Source organism: Alexandromys fortis, unplaced genomic scaffold (genome assembly GCF_014885135.2).
Source record: "Alexandromys fortis isolate MF-2015 unplaced genomic scaffold, M_Fortis_MF-2015_v1.1 scaffold_211, whole genome shotgun sequence".
NCBI classification, from domain to species: domain Eukaryota; kingdom Metazoa; phylum Chordata; class Mammalia; order Rodentia; family Cricetidae; genus Alexandromys; species Alexandromys fortis.
This window is the reverse complement of record NW_026068103.1, coordinates 247,096-259,785: the sequence shown is the minus strand read 5'-3', so window position 1 is coordinate 259,785 and position 12,690 is coordinate 247,096. Positions and strand designations below refer to the sequence as shown.

General features: G+C 44.4%; 1 protein-coding gene across 2 annotated transcripts in view; it reads left to right on the top strand.

Moving 5' to 3' along the window:
- The first annotated feature begins 467 nt into the window (after positions 1-467).
- Prdm1 (PR/SET domain 1) overlaps positions 468-12,690 on the top strand; it is a 21,625-nt gene continuing 9,402 nt past the window's right edge. The window contains exons 1-4 of one of the 2 annotated variants that reach the window (XM_050123956.1): positions 468-922; positions 2,428-2,676; positions 9,082-9,201; positions 12,366-12,618. In XM_050123956.1, the coding sequence (XP_049979913.1) occupies positions 881-922; positions 2,428-2,676; positions 9,082-9,201; positions 12,366-12,618 (664 nt within the window). In that variant the 5' untranslated portion in view covers positions 468-880. The remainder of the gene's footprint in view (positions 923-2,427; positions 2,677-9,081; positions 9,202-12,365; positions 12,619-12,690) is intronic. The other variant, XM_050123955.1, reaches the window with a different exon arrangement.

Here is a 12,690-nt window from a genome sequence, read left to right as displayed (position 1 = left end):
CAGAAGCCTGGCTGCGGATTCGGAGATGAGCGGTATAGGCACAACAAAACCAGTATACACGATCATAAATTTTTCCTGTTTCCCTATTTCCAAATGGTTGAAAGAAGGAAGTTAGGTCTACCCAAGTAGAATGTATCCAGTGAGCAGGAAAAATGAAATTCTACATGTTTAAATAGTAGAGGAGAAACGCCTTAGAATATTTATTTCATTGGCAACGACTCCAGGACTACCACAGCGTCCTTGTGCTGCATGTGAAACCAAAATACTTTAACTCTGTTCTTCCAACTACGTCGGATCCTGTAACTGAGACTCCGAGTTTAGGTGATTTGGGTTTTCTTCGGAGGAGGAGTGCCCCCCCCTACCCCGCCCCATTCTGCCGCGACAGGAAGCAGGCGATCTGGAGTACTTAGAATACAATCGCAGCGCAGCGTGAGTAAACGTGGAGGGCAAGCGCCTGGAAAGGGAAGTAAGAAGATTCCCAGTCCGTGTTGAAATCCACTTGCCAAGAGAGGAAGCTGCGGCGGCTCGCTCGCAATCGGGGGCGGCGGGGGGGAGGGGGGACCCTGAACCCCGCCGCACGGCTGGGCCGTCCAGGTGCGGCCACGCCCCCATCCCGGCGGCTGGTAGGAGTGAATCAGACCCGTCAGTTGGTAAAGTCTGCGGCAGGCAGGGAGGAGGAAGAGCGACAGTGCTGCCGTGACACTCGGCCCTCCAGTGTTGCTGAGACGCAAGAGCAGCGCGCAGCACCTGTCCGCCCGGAGCCAGCCCGGCCCGCGGCCGTAGAAAAGGAGGGACGGCCGAGGTGCGCGTCAGTGCTGCTCAGTCCGGCCGGGACGCGGGAGGATGTGGACTGGGTGGACATGAGCGAACCTTATCTCAGATGTTGGATCTTCTTTTGGAAAAACGTGTGGGTACGACCTTGGTAAGGAACTGGATTCTGTTTTTAATCTGATTTGAAAACTTTTCATTCCTTTCTCTCTCTCTCTTTTTTTCTTTCTTTTTTTCTTTTTATTTATTTATTTTAAGAATGCAGCCGCCGTAGAAACCAAGGCTTCTGCTTTAATGCGCGGAGCACTGTCAAACATTTAAAAGACTTTTTCCGTATGAATCATTAACCCTTTCAGTTCTAGACATAATTGTCAATTCACTGAAATTTCAGTAGTGGTTCTAGTCCGCTTCCTCACCCGCTGCCAGCAAAGCAACTATCCCGGGTTGGCTTAGGTTTTCAATTTTATTAAATTTAACATCGTTTGTCCAACATGACCTTACAAGTTGTAACTGGGGCAAAGACAACTAAACATCCCCCCACCCCTACCCTAGGAGCATGATATTTAGGGAAGATGTGGGGAAATGTGAAAAGCACCTCGAGGGGCTCCCGCAGTGTTTACGTTTTCCTAGCGCGTGTTCTTACATGGATATCCTTATTCCTAATTTTTAATCTGTCGCGTCTGTGTGGGAATGCGTGGCGTTTGGTTTTTCCTCTCTGGAAAGCACTCTTTCCGAGGGCAGATTCCAGGAGGATCCCCGCGTCTTCTGTATGACTTAGTTACAGTAAGCTGTGCCCCTTCAGTGACTTCTGGGAATTTGTGCACTTTCACGTTTAGATGGAAAGTGCTATTTGTAGCCGAGAGTTCCTAAAGGAATTCTCTTCGGGGAATTCTATGAATATTTTTATATTTTGTTTTTATTCCTATCTGGCTTGAGATGCCCACCGATCCAAAAAGGCTGCAGCACCCTTTACCCATTTCTCTTTTCCTGTGGTCCATGAGAGCTCGGGAAGGCTGGTACTCATTGATGCTGGCAGGATGCAGTCCCTCTCGTGCTTCGCTGCTGGAGGATGAAAGAGACAGAGCGAGCCAGAGGGAGGGGGACAACCCAGTTGTTTTGAAAGTTGTTTCGCACAGGGAGCTGGTGGGAAAGTTCAGTCTTCCCCATTTGGAAAAGGCAGGCTGGGTTCCGCTCCTGCACCACACGCGCTTTCCATTTTTAGCTTCATTCAGAGGCAGACAGCGCTCCTTCCTCTTCCTCTCCTTGTTTGTGACACTTCTCTAGAGGCAGCTTTTCCAAGGCGCTGAGGGTCTGGCGGCCATGACCCCAGGCGTCCCGGGACACAGGACGCAGCAGCGCCCACAACATATTCTGCCTTCCGAGGTAAAGTCAAGGATTGCTCAAAGATAGCTGTTCTTTTTCTCCCGGGTTGCCGAAATACACACATATATATAATTTTAACCCCTAGCTAAGGGTTGCATTTTAAAATCGTGCTTCTTCAAGGCAGTGTGCTTTATACGGCTTTGGACTCTTACTCAACTGTACAAGTACTCCATCAGCTTTTAAAGTCTTCAGACTACTGTGTTAGTCATAGCCTCTCAGAGGGAGCCACAGGAACGCCGGACAATGGGGATTAAAGGCCTTTCCCTTCTCTTCCAGGCTGCCCCTAAGTATAGCTCCAGCTCCGTGAAGTTTCAAGGGTTAGCAGAGAGGACTTGGATCATGAAAATGGATATGGAGGAAGCTGATATGACTCTATGGACAGAGGCTGAGTTTGAAGAGAAGTGTACCTACATAGTGAATGACCACCCCTGGGATTCCAGCGCCGACGGGGGTACTTCTGTTCAAGCAGAGGCATCCTTACCAAGGAACCTGCTTTTCAAGTATGCCAGCAGCAACAGCAAAGAGGTAAGCCTCTGCCTTATTGAAGACTGACTGGCACTTGGGTTCATTCCCCTGCTCCCTGTGAGCATTGTGAGTATTTATATGTATTGGCAAATAATTGATCGCTCTAGCCGCTGTTTTCATTGCCTTCCCTTCAAGCCAATTCCTGTTGGTCCTCCTCCTCCCGTCAGCTCTTCTGCGGTAATTAGTAAACAGTTAAATCTTTTGGCAAATTGACACGTCTTGGAAGAGCTGACTTGCAGCTCTGGTGGGCAGAGCTGTACAGGAGCTGCCTCTCTCCTCGTCACACGGGCCCTGTCCTACACAACTTTAAAGGAAATTTTCTGAGAAAAAAGATGTTTTCTTTTGTCTCCTTTTGCTCCTGAGATGGCTTTATTCTCTTTTAACGAGCCAGCTTTATTAGCTGGGTTTCTAAATTTATTCTCAAAACCTTGACATGTTTATTAACCGAAGTGATGGCAATAACCGGGAAGGAAGAGGGTCACGTAAAAGTGTCCTCTGTCAGGATGACTTCACTAACCACTGTTTACCTGAGGCAGCTCCTTTGCCTTGGCCAGGCTGGCAGGCCCACTTGCTTCTGAAGTGGGTACCCTCTTTGTTGTTTCAAAGGGACAAGCAACTGAGGAGCACCTGATTTGTGTTTACCCTTTTATATAACAATTAAAGCCGGTGAGATATGTGGCTAGGAAGTGATTTGCAGAACCACCTCTTGCTCGGAGACTCTACCTCCGGCAGTTTGCTCTCTTGAGGGGCCAAGTTGCTGGGGATCAACCTCAGCAGACTTCCCCACCATTACCACCACCCACAGTGGGTTCTGATGCTTACTGTCTTAAGAGGGCAGTGAAATGGGGTCCTGTGTTGTAAAAGTCCCAGATTTGCTCCTGGGAGTATTCATTATGGCCACGCTGAATCCCTTTCCTCCTTCCCGAAGGAGCAGCATGTGAAAGTCCCCGAGTCGGGAAATACTTTGTCTCTTTCCTGTTTGTGTGTCTGAGTTCAATGTTTTTAAGAAGGAGGGAGGGGGAGAGAGATCTAAACTTAAAGAGAGGAATTCAGCTTTGAGTTTCACTAAAGCGTCACCTTGTTTTCTTTCTGATGGGAGAATGGTGTTAGATTTTATATAAAAAAATTTAAATTGTAGTTTGTATATAAATATTCCCTAAAAACTGTAACCCAGAGGTCAGCTTTAATTATACCTCTACCCGAAAGCAATAGAAGCCTCTGAGCAGATAGCTCTTGGAGTCAATGTAGCATTTGTTTGGGGGTTTGAGGCCTGGCTGTGGCTTTAAAAGGTGTAGTCCTTTTTTTTTTTTTTTGCCGCATCATTTTTGACTAAATATCTGTCCACTCAAAAGGGTCAATCATGTCCTGTTGTCTTTTCCGCCTATCAGGATAGAAGTAGAGACCCCCATGTTGTGGGTCCCCGCTTTGTTACCCTACAGTGTCTTCTCGGTTCAGTTCTTTAAGTTTTTCAATTTTTGTCATTCTACTGAAAATCATGGCTGAGTGGACTTCTGCTATTAGATCATTTAGTTCAAGGTTCAGAGAGATAGTCAACTTCCCCAAAGGCTATGTCGTTACAGTCAGGCACAGACTGGAAGCAGAGTTCTCTGGTTGCTCCAGGTGTTTCTAGATCATGCTCCTCTGGTCCCTCTTGGTGTCACTGTGGCTTTATTTATCTTTTTTACTAAGCCTATTGGGTTTTTTTTTTTTCTGCTGAATTCTTCCCTATTTCTGTAATGTTAAGCAACCAGGAAGAGAGAGTACTTGTGTTCCTGAGGATAGTTCTTTGTAGCAGTAGGAAGTTGGCATTCTTTGTCCTTCTTCCCATATTTTACTTAGGTGGAACAGCTGAATAGGAGGTAGTGTACCTCTTCATCACAAAAGCAACCGGGAAACAAAATTCAATATCATCCTGTCTCATGCTTACACCAAAATGTGTGTCTCAGTCCCTTGCCCCCCCACCCCCCGCCCGTTTTGAACTTTGGGACAGCTTCTTAGGGGTGGTGAAAGAGAATTGAGCCATTATGGGCATGATAGATGCAAACCACACCGGGACAGAAGCGCCAGCCTCGCTGAAATGTTTACATACATCACCATCCTTTCGTTGTTCAGTTAGTGCTGTGAGTCCCAGGAGCGGGGGAAACAGGGAAAGGGCCTTTCTTTCTACGTGCAGGTTTTATCTGACTGATTTATCTCAGTCATCTTTAAATGTTTTCATTAAAATAGCAAAAGCTGTTACTTTATGTACTGGGTGCTGACATCCTGGGGAATTTTTTTTTCAGCAAGATCATTTTTCATTATGAATTTGTGCTATGTGTCAGCACCTTCCCACCACCCCACCCCCTTGGTTTAAAAACAAAACATACAAGCTGTATTTCTGATCTTAACGTTAATTTTTAGATCTGGCTCAGAATCACGCTGCACTTTTTATCGAGGCCATTCTTACTTCCTATTTCCAGATCTAAAACCAAATACAGACATGCTATTTAAAACTTTGAGAACGTTTAAGCTGGGGGGGGGGTTATTCTTTTGTGGGGAGTTTCCCCTCGGCCTCCTGAAATAATCTGTGAGTATTTGACTACAGACAAGTCAATTGGAGGTTTAGGAATAGTGTCCAGGCCAGGTTTCTGCTGTCAGCTGGGGTGGCTTGTCCTCAAGGGGCACTTAGCTCCTCTGAGACTCTGATTTGGAGTTGAGTGCTGACAAGCATCAGGCAGATCGCAAGGACTTGGTGTCCATTCCGATTGAGGTCCATTATTAAGGTGAGCCATCTGGAAAGGATCTCACCATAACATGCAATTCCACCTCCAAACTCTTTGATTTGGTCGTGGAAGGCAAGGCATTACTGCATTTCCTTTAATACAGAGATAACAACGTTGGAAACCTTTCAAAATCACCTGTCCATTCCTGTGAAAAATGGAGCAAAATGCAGACTGACATCTATGCCCTTACAGTCAAAATAGAGAGAGAAAAAAAATCTAGCTGGATGAGATTTGGGGAGCAGAAAGATCACAAGTAATTAAAATACTCTTAATTTGAAATGCGGAAGCTCGGACAACATTGGGAACCGAATAGTGTCTCTTTCAAATCCCCGTGCTTTCTTCAGTGTGTACATTGCACACTGTCTAAAGGGTGGATTGTTTTAAAAGTCAACAAACAAACCCACGCTGTCCTTAGTATCGAATTTTCATTCCATATTCCCATTCATTTCATCCTGAACTGTTAATAAACTTTATTTTGTAAAGTTAAAAAGAAGCCCTGGTTTTTGTCTCGAAGCTCCAGACAGTTTGTGTTCTATAGCCAAAGCCCTGACAGAGACGGATGTGCCCAGGTGGCAGAAGGGTCGGCTCAGTACATAAAGCAAGCATGAAGGGCTTCTGTAGGGGCAGATGAAGCATGGGCAATCTTTGCAGGCCTCTTTCTCTTACTGATAGGTTTATAGAAGGCACATAGCAGCCAGTCCCCAGCAGTAATTCTTTAGGACCCTGGTCAGTTCCAGTGAAGTTTCTTTCCTGCATTAGGTGAACACACACACACTATTAGTGTTTTTAGCACTGTACAGCTCGAAGCACAGGCCAAGTTCCTCTGTACCATTTGCTCGCTCCTAGGATAGAATGCTGTAAACAATGGGTTAGAGAGGTGGGGTTGAGCTACGATACTCATCTGGATCTTTTAGGACCAGGAGGCCTCTACGTTGGTTTTTCTACTTTCCATTAAGAACAACTCTGGCTCCTGTCCCCATCTTAGAGCTGCAGTTTTTATGTCTTCTTTGACTAACAAAGCGGACGTGTATTTGACACGGAGGTGTTTGCTGTGTGTTATTAGCGTGCTGAGCTTAGAGTGGATATGGATGGCTGAGCTGGTGTTGTTTTCTGAGATAGAATCTTGAGATGTCTGTAGTGTGAACACAGGCCAGAAGCTGGTGATCTTTCCGCATCCTTCATACTATGATTAGAGGCGTCCTCCCCGGCTAGTGACTTCGACACAACAGGATTCCTCTAATCTCAGGACGCTGAATTGTGTGTCTTTGTTTGTCTATCAGTGTTCATTTTTCTGTACCTCTCAGCTCTGATTATAGTAGGAATTCTAATTATTAAGGTTCTATGTTATTCATAAAAATCATCTAAGATCAAAGTTCAGTCTGGTTATATTTCTCAGACCGACCTTGAACTCGCCAGCCTCTTGCCTCAGCCTTCAGAGTAGCTGAGATATGAAGCCACACCAGTACTTTCTTTCTTAAAAAGGCTACTTGCTCTTTCGTTGTTCTCCTGTCTTGTCTGTTCATTTGCGATTGTGAGGTTATAGACGGCAGGTGCTTCCAATACTGATGTAAACATCCACAGTGCCGAGTCCATAGTTGTGCATGAGAGGCACTAGATATTTTATGCCTTCCCCACATTCTTTGGTTGTAGGAACAAGATTCTAATTAACTTCCTTTTGGCCACAAGAAAATGTGTTTTCTTAGGGTAAGACTGATAGGTGAAAACCAAGAGGCCATTCTGGAGGGAGATGGACAGCAATTTGGAAGGGAAACTTTGACCTCAGTGTAGTGCCCCTTGTTGGTAATCAGGCTCCGACTCCGAAGACACCAAGACACCGTCTGCAGGAGGCTGTAATTTAAAACCAAGTTGAGGAACCAGTCGAGTGCCTTTCTCAAAATTACTGCTTTCAAGTGGATATGTTGAAATTATCAGCTGCTAATTATTGGCTCACTGACAAATGGCATTATTTGTTTTTCCTGTTTGGCATTTTAATATTATGGAATAAGCATTCAAATGTAAATGTCTAATAATTTGTGTATTATAGAAGACAATTCCATGAGTTTTACAAAGTAAGTTCAATAATTTGTCCTAAACAAGTCCGTGACCAGCGACCAGCGAAGAATAGCCAGGCTTTCTGTGTGTATTTTCATCTCCAGAGTCTCTGCTCTGAGATGCTCCTGTCTCTCCAAGGCTGGCCTGTAACAGACAGCAGCCATGATGAAGTGTTCTTGGAAGCATAGACAGATAGAATGAGAGCAGAGGACATGAACAGCTGCCTTTTTCAGACCTTTGCCACAAATTCATATAGGACCAAAAATAACACTTTTAACTCACCAGCTTTATTTCGAGTTGTGTTGAGTATAGAAAATTTTCTCTTCCTCTACCCCTTTCCTGTCTCAAGAATGCACCATTAACTGTATATTAAATATTAGATTGCCCAAGAAAAGGGGCATTTGATGATTTAAAAAAAAAAAAACCAACATGAGAAAGAGTGCTCTGTCCAAGCTATGTAAGTTTGTTTGTTCCCTATTAGACCGAGGTTAAATTTTTGATGGATTGATTGAGGTACCAGTGTGTAGTGTAACCAAAGTCCTGGCTTCCACCACAAACCATCTGAACAGGCATTAATTCACTTATCTGCACCTGCTGTTTCAAGCATATACTTATATAAGCGCCACCAAGAAAAATAAAAGTAGAAATAAATACTGTCTTTTGCACTGCCCTTGGCCATTTCAGTAAGGTATTCCTTTCTGTTTTGAACCAGAACAAAATTTAAATTGAGAAAACAAATCTCTACTGTGAAAGGTGAACTCTGACTAGTTCTTAGAGTTCATTTGAATTGCTTCCTAGTTTGTATCTAATTTTAAAAAAAAAATTACCCTAAAAAGAAAAGTTCTGATCAAGGAAGAGCTGCCATAGTTTTAACATGTTTCTTTAGTAAACCCCTCAGAGCTGCAATGCATGAAGGCTTCAGTCTAAAAAGGTCATTTCCTCAGATCTTAGAAGCCACATCTTTTAGAAGCCACAGTCTCTTCATTACACATTCCATTTCAAAGAGGGACTTCTGACCACCATTGAGTAGATGTTAGAGAAGAACAAAGTTACTTGAAAGATCTTTCTTCTAGTAAAGAGCCCTTACAAGCTATGAGGGAAAGAAGCGGAGGGGGAAGCCTCATCTGGAATGAAAGAAAAAAAAAAAAAAACCTTAATGTGTTTGGTTTCTGGTTCCTTTGGCCTCGGTGGAAGAACTAAAGAGCATTATTTTGGTTTCTGAGGTTAAAACTCTTTTATTCCCCTAAAGTACACTGTGTTTATGGTTTGAGGGAGAAGGAGGGAACTGAAGGGTCTAATCTTGACATCTCCCTCCGCAGCTTTATTCTCTTAGAACAGAATGCTGATCTCCTGGTCTTCTAGCATGAAAAGAAATGAAGCAAGAGCCACAGACACCAGCAAACAATCCGCTGGACTATTTTCAGTGACCGGATAATGTTGAAAGACCGATGGCATCCCTGAAATAAAGCAGTATAAATTGTGGAGGCCTCGTGGATGTCTTGCTAGGTCATCAACTGACAATTCGGTTCACTGAAATAACAAGATTGACATCTTTGGGTTTGTGTAATGAGTTCATGTTTAATCTCTTTAGGTCACTGGAGTGGTGAGTAAGGAGTACATACCGAAGGGAACGAGGTTTGGACCCCTGATAGGCGAAATCTACACCAATGACACGGTTCCCAAGAACGCCAACAGGAAATATTTTTGGCGGGTAAGTAAGGAAACATTTTGAAGACTTTTCAATATTTGGGGGGGTAGATGGAACTTAAAGAACGGGGTCACTTCCTTTTCAACCAGTTATGGGAAACAATGGGGCTCACTCAAGGCAACACTGGAATTCTGGGCAAGTTCGATGAAACCGCTTGGAAATATTGGCTGTAGGTGGTTAGATATGGACTACATGCGAATCTTGATTTTTGCAACTCATTACATAGAGCTTTGTGATGAAAGGAAACAGCTTGCTGCTTGCTTCAAGGGCAGGCTCATTTGCATTTCTGTTCGAGGAAGTAGTAATGAGTCACCAAGCCTTAGATTTCACCCTTTCTTGATTTCTTGCTGAGTTCACTTCAACTGAATGGAAGAGTTATCATAAATGAATTATCTTGAAGAGAAATGTCACTAGGAAAGGATAGGTAGAAGGTGGGTTAGTGGGGCAGAGAATGACTGCGGAAGTCCTAATTTAAATCCATCTGCACTGTAGAACTGTTACATTTGTCAGTATCTTAAGTTGCTAAGCATAAGGAAAATTCCCGCATGATGGGACATGATAGACTTTGGCTTAGCACAGCTCTTTCAAAGCTCGGACCTATACAGTCGCGTTTGGGATTCCAGGGTTTGCAAGGACTCTGAGGCGCCCTAGGAGATGTGATTCATGGGTAAAATCTGAATTGGGAGTGGATAAAGAAATGTCAGCCTCCCTTTCCAAAAGATGTCCCTGGCATGCTCAGTTTGGAAATGAAGAACTACATGAATTTTGTGAGCTCTTTCCCATACAGACATAAAGTACACATCCCCCGAAGATACGGCCAAGCCTGCATCATGCTTGCCCTGACTGATGCTTTTGCATAAGTAACTTAGAATTTGCTTAGGAAATTTCTAATGAAGCTATTCCTGAGAGATTCTTCTACATCTAAGACATTTTATTTCCAGACATTTAACTTGCTACTTCTACACTGTAGTTGTGGATTTGTTAAGAATTATTTGCTCTCATTTTTTATTTGTTTGATAATTACTTGGTGTTGGAATATAATGCTACAGGCCCGACAGTGTGAGAACATGAGTGCCCTTTTACCTTTATCGTCCTTCTCGGATGTGAGCCATAGAGGTCTGTTAATGTCGGCCTCAAATGGTCTGAGTTAATGAATTAAGACACTGACATGGTCATTAATACGCTGTCATTTTGAAAATAGTCAAGAAACGCCTAAGAGTGTCCCATTACTCTCCCAGTTCTGTTTCATTTAAAGATGTACACCATCATAATAAGGAAGTAGAAGGCTTTCCTTGGGAGGAATGAATTAAATCAGTGGTTCACATGCAACAAACAGAGCGGGGGAATAAAACCCCTCACATGTTGGAAGAGCCTGACTTCCAGGGCAGGAATATGAACATCTGTTGTGAGGAATGGCAGGGTTTCATGCAAATGACACAGTCAAAGAGATGTTCAAGTTGAGAAACCAGTGACATTTCTTGTAACTGTACTATGAGTCAGCACGTGTTTAATCTTCTTGATAATAGATGGAAAGGCAGGCATTGGTGTGCGTTGCACAAACGAACAATTTTATTTTCTTGGAGTGTATGTGACTCCATGACACCCACAGTTCGGCTTTTAAATGAGGATACAGTAAAGTGTAGTTGTGGAGAGCCGACTGGGATCAAGACACCCGCGGCTAGCTGTTTCCGCCCTAGTGCAAGAGCGCTGGAACCCCATGTTCCTGGAAGTTTGCGCGTCAGAGTAAACAAACTTGAAAACCCCTCTTGATAGCTGAATTCGCCCAGTCTTGTTACATTTTCTCTTAACAAGACACACCGCGGAAGCTCTCACAGGCTGCTTTGATGAAGCCACATACATCCCCCTCACAGTTCACAGGAAGTCACTCTTAAAAGAAACTGATTCTGCTGTTTACTGCCTGTATTAAAGGGACAGAGTTCCTTTTTATTTCTGATAACGTTGGAGAGAAATACTGAACAGCTCACACAGCCAGTGTGTGACTAAGGCTAAGGCAATAGCCTGCTGCCCGTAGAGCGCTCTGGGGTGAGCAAGCAGCACCGCACCTCTTGGAGACTATCTTGGGTGTAAAGAAAGCTCTGGGGTCTGCAGGAAGGTGGTGCCTCTTCAAAGAAAGGAACTTTCTGGAGAAGATTAAGGAGTGAGTTTATTACCCCTTGGTTTTAGTAAGAGTGTTTTGGTTTTGTTTTGTTTTGTTTTTACCCCCCTGTCTTAACTGTGCCTTTTTACCAAGCTTTGTGAGTACAGCTGTTAGCCAGAGGTAGGACAAATTCTGTGTTCTTTCTTTACCAAAACCATATATTTTCTTTTCCTCTTCTTTTTCCAAAAGCCCCAAAGCGTGGTTCTCTGTGTGCCGTTTTAGCCAGCCTCCTCACAGCTCCCAGGGAATCTCTACTCCCTTGGCATGAAAGAGAGGCACAAGGCTGCGCATGTTTACCAAGAGGAGAAGTGACTTCTCCGGAGACTGTCAAACCTGGCCTCTGTGCCAGTGGCTCGCTTTGTTATGGCAGGTGAAATTCACCTTTGCCCCACCCAGTGTTTCCACAAAAAGGCAGGGTTCCAAGTATTCATCTGAACAAGTGTTACTGTGGGACTCAGGGTTGGGGGTGGAGGATGTTTGCAGAGGCTGAGCCCCAGGCGGAGGTGTTGGAAATACAAGTACAGAGGCCATAGAAAAAAGCGGAGACTCAGTTTGACGTAGTCCTCTGCTTGTTCGTCTGCCCAGTGACTCAAAGCACTAAAAGTCAGCATAGTTGGAAGTGTGCTGAGCAGAGGTGCCCATTCGCTATTCGCTACTGTAACAAGAGTACCTCTTGGTGGCAGTTTCGCCCACTTCAGGCCGTTCTTTAGAGGAGATTCTGTGTTTTTATTCTTTGGCTATCTGCCCGCTCCCTCCGCACCCCCCCCCCCAAAAGACCATAAAATTGAAATGGAAAAGGTAACTGACAAAATCCGTTTTACCTCATTTCTTCTGATCTGGTCCCACCAGACCAGTGATTTGGTTCTTTCTCTAGCTAGGCAGTGAGAGCTGGAATCACATGGGCTGTGTTGCTTGCTCGTGGTTCATTTATGCTGAGAGATTTGGGGGAGCTTTCCCTGGCTTTGGGCTAGCCGCCTTTCACCCGGCATCATTCCTCTCTTTTGGACAGATCTACTCCAGAGAGGAGTTCCACCACTTCATCGATGGCTTTAATGAGGAGAAGAGCAACTGGATGCGCTATGTGAATCCAGCTCACTCTGCCCGCGAGCAAAACCTGGCTGCCTGTCAGAACGGGATGAACATCTACTTCTACACCATTAAGCCCATCCCTGCCAACCAGGAACTTCTTGTGTGGTATTGTCGGGACTTTGCAGAGAGGCTAAACTATCCTTATCCTGGAGAGCTCACAGTGATGAATCTCAGTAAGTGGATTACAGAACAAAAAAAAAAAAAAGAAAAATGCCAGTCATGTCAGTTCTGCCCCTGTGAGCTAA